Source organism: Gossypium raimondii, chromosome 11, assembly GCF_025698545.1.
Source record: "Gossypium raimondii isolate GPD5lz chromosome 11, ASM2569854v1, whole genome shotgun sequence".
Taxonomy (NCBI): Eukaryota; Viridiplantae; Streptophyta; class Magnoliopsida; order Malvales; family Malvaceae; genus Gossypium; species Gossypium raimondii.
The window spans coordinates 38,814,803-38,818,804 of NC_068575.1; the positions used below are offsets into that span (position 1 = coordinate 38,814,803).

The 4,002-nt window shown below is 40.1% G+C and overlaps 1 protein-coding gene across 1 annotated transcript; it reads right to left on the minus strand.

Annotated features, from left to right (window-relative positions):
- Window positions 1–2,308: 2,308 nt before the first annotated feature.
- Window positions 2,309–2,968, minus strand: LOC128034802 (secreted RxLR effector protein 161-like). The gene has a single exon (XM_052623642.1). The coding sequence runs from the start codon at window positions 2,966–2,968 to the stop codon at window positions 2,309–2,311; it is 660 nt and encodes a 219-aa protein (XP_052479602.1).
- Between the last annotated feature and the right edge of the window lie 1,034 nt (window positions 2,969–4,002).

Below are 4,002 nucleotides of genomic sequence, written 5' to 3' on the forward strand. Positions count from 1 at the left end.
ATCTTCAAGAGAGGACGGTAATCGAGCATGACTTGCCGGATGGTTCCACCTAATTAAATAAATTTTTAGCATACTTTTGTTTTTAAAAATCTACATAATAATTGTAAAATCTAATATAAAATTTACCTCGTTATGAGTGGGAATGTATATAGGTGGTCCACTCGAGGACGTAGAAATGGAAAGCGAAACCGTGCCCACGACTGTAGTAGTGACAGGCAACCTCCGATTTTTGCTCTCCTCGGTCGCATCACCCTGCACATCTCCTGATATAATGTTGCCAAGACGGCAGACCTCCAACTCAATTCACCGGCTGCTCTAAAATCAACGAGTTTCAGCAGCCATCTTAGATGTACGCGACTTCGTGACGTGTCGGGCATCAGATAACCTCCAATTAATTGAAGAATGTATGCCCGAGCATATCAGATTCTTTCAATTTCGGTTGAATCTTCATCCGGATCAGGGAATGTGCCACGTAACCAACCCATCTCGATCTTACCTCCCTCAATTTTCTCCGGAATAGCGCCCAAAAGCTCGTAGCACACCGCCCCCCAATCGCTAGATTTGGCAGACCCGGTGACTAGGTTCCCGTCCACCGGCAATCCCAATTGTAGACTGACATCTTCTAGAGTGATAGTGCACTCTCCACATGGAAGATGGAATGTGTGCGTCTCGGGTCTCCACCTCTCGATCAACGCACTGATTAGTTTCGGGTCCACCTTGCATCCCCGGCCTACCGTCGCCACGTGTCAAAAACTCGCTTCCCGCAGGTAGTTCTCTACCAACAGTGATGGATGAGCATGCATATTCCGGATATTGCATTCCAATACTCGATCTACAGACTTTTATAACAAATAAAAAATTAATAATGATCTAAAAATGCATAAATAAAAAATTCTTAAATAATATTTAAAAATTAAATTTAATACTTACCATTTTTATTTGTTCCACCGATATGTGATGCTTATCAAGACAAGTCAATTCTCCGGCCATTGCTGAAATCGTACAAATTTTTACGGTTTAAAAAAAATTTAAAAAAAAATTTTAAAATTATTTAAAAAAAGGGAGTTAAGAGAAACTTAAGAGGAACTTGAGAGAAAATTGAAATTAAATATGGATTTAAGAGAATTTTTGAAGGAAATTGAGAGGAAATTGAAAGGAAATTGAGAGGAAGTTGAGAGGAAATTGAGAGGAAATTTGAGAGAGGATTAGTTTGTGAAAAAAAAGGGGTGGGGGTATTTATAGTTTTTTTTTTACCGTTGGGGGGGCAACGGTCAAATTTTTGACCGTTGAGACCTTTCACTTGTGAGGGCAAGTCGCGCCACGTCGCTGACCACGCCAACCTCGTTTCACGCACGGGCAAATCGCGTCCTAGAGGGCACAATTTGTTGCTATGTCAGCAAATCGCGCTGATGTGGCCGCGATTTCCTAGCGCGTCCCCTGACATCGCACTGACGTGGACGCGATTTGCCAGAAAATGGACCATTTCAGAAATAATTAAATAATGAGCCCATTTCGGTAGTTTTTTTTAAAAAAAGGGCTTTTTTCTGTAAATTGCCCGTCAAGCTCAGAACTGTCTTCCCTGGTCCATGTTGAAGTGGCAATGACCCCTTTTCATTTGGCACCTATTTGCATGTTTTATGAGTAGTTTCAGTTGATGTTCAAGGACAATGTTGAAGAGTGGATAAGCTAAGGTTTGGGTTTTAAAGAAGAACAGATTGGATAAAGGGCCTACAATTACTCTACCAAGTTCATGAATTTAATTGAACTTCGTTAACTCGAAACGGTTTGTGAGGGTTCGGACCGCAATAACACCCCGACCATCTATTAGTAAAAGAGAACAAAAACAACCAATGTAGAGTAGCTATTTCAGGGTGAGCACATATGAAACCATGTGTAAAATAATTCGTTTATATCAATAATTGTGTTAATAATTTATAAAAATTAGATCAAATCAAAATTTCATATATAAAATTTTACAAAATTAAAGTTCATATATACTGTTGAGTATGACTCCTATTTCAATCAAATTTGAGAAATAATCTTTCAGTTAAACTCTGTTTATTTGTTTCAATCAAACTCTAATTAGTCTAGATTATTTTATTATTATTTGACCTATTAATTTAGCCTATAAATAGGCTCTTTTACAACCTTAGAAAACACACCCATTAGATATTAGAACTCATAACACATTTAGAGAATTTTGTGTTTACGTTTTGAGGGTTCTTTGTTTTTCGGGTTTTTGGGGTTTAGTTTTTATCTCCATCTTTTTGTGCTCTTCGTTTCTTTTGTCATTATAGTAAAATTATCTTTACCCGTAGTTTTTTATCTTCTTTGGAGCAGATGGAACACAATTGACTTGAAGCATTACAGCAAGAATTTTTTCAAGAACAAAATGATGATCTATCTCAATGTGCTTTATCCTGGCATGATGTGTGGGGTTTTCAACCACTGAAACTGTAGAGGTATTATCACACCAAATGATTGGTGTTTGGGACACAAATATATCCACTTCATCTAGCAACTGTTTGATCCACAACAGTTCAAACACACAGTTGGCTAGGCTGCAATATTCTGCTTCAGCGGAGGATCTGGACACCACTACTTGCTTCTTCGAGCACCAAGCAACAGGATTCGACCCTATGTACACAACATATCCTGAAGTAGAGCGGCGATCTTCAATAGATGAAGCCCAGTCAGCATCAGAGTAACACACCAGCTCTGGCTTACCTTTTGAAAAATACAGTCCATGATCCATTATGCTAACCAAATATCTCAACACTCGTTTAACAACTTTCCAGTGAGTGTCACTTGGAGAATTCATATACTGGTTGAGTTTATTAACGCAAAACGACAGATCAGGACGTGTAATGCATACATATTGGAGCATACCCACTACACTTCGATACAAGTGAACATCAGGAAACGGAGGGCTATCGTCTAAAGCAACTAACTTGGGAGTGCTCACCATGGGCGTAGGTGTAGCTGCTGGCCCGATCATACCAGTTTTGTGAAGTAGCTCAATAATATAGTTTTTTTTAATTGAGCATCATCCCTTGTGACGTACGTTACACATCAATTCCTAAGAAGAAGTTGAGGTCTCCCATGTCTTTAAGTGCAAATTTATTGTGAAGCTGGCGTACCACATCTCCTATATCTTGATCAGAACTACCAGTGAGCATAATATCATTGACATAGACCACGAGCAACAAGTAATTCCCTGCAGACGCTCGAATAAAAAATGAAGAATCTGCTTTGGACGCTCGAAAACCAAGCTGAGCAACAAGGTACTGCTTAAGGGTTTGGAACCATGCGCGAGGGGCCTGGTGAAGGCCATAGAGAGCTTTGTTCAGTTTGCACAAAAGCTTCCACCTAATGGTATCAGATACTTCAAAACCAGGAGGTTGCTCCATGTATATTTCTTCAGTTAACTCGCCATTAAGGAAGGCGCTATTTACATCAACCTATTGCAACGGCCACCCCTGCATAACAGCGAGAGCAAGTATTATTCGAATGGTAGATGCTTGAACCACCGGACTATAAGTGTTATGAAAGTCGAGCCCTGCATGCTGAGAGAACCCTTTCATTACCAAACGTGCTTTATACCTGTCTATTGACCCATCAGCCTTCGTTTTTACTTTAAACAGCCACTTGTACCCGACTGCTCGCCAATTTTTTGGTAAAGGGCAAAGAGTTCATGTGTTGTTGCGAATCAAAGCCTGCAACTCAATGTGAATTACTGCCTGTCAACACTCAGACTTCTTTGCGGCATGAATGTCAAGAGGAACATCACTAGAAGAGCAAGATGCTGTGCTCAGATATGCCTTTGGCTTAAAAATCTCAACTTTACTTCTGGTAACCATGGCATGGGTGTTAGGCGGGGTAGGTGGGAAAGACTGTAGCTGCTCAGGTGTAGAAGACCTATGTGGCGTAGATGGAGCAGATAGAGTCTGTGCTATACTGGAAGAATTGGGCTCAGGACTAAGTGATGTAGGTTGAGTATTA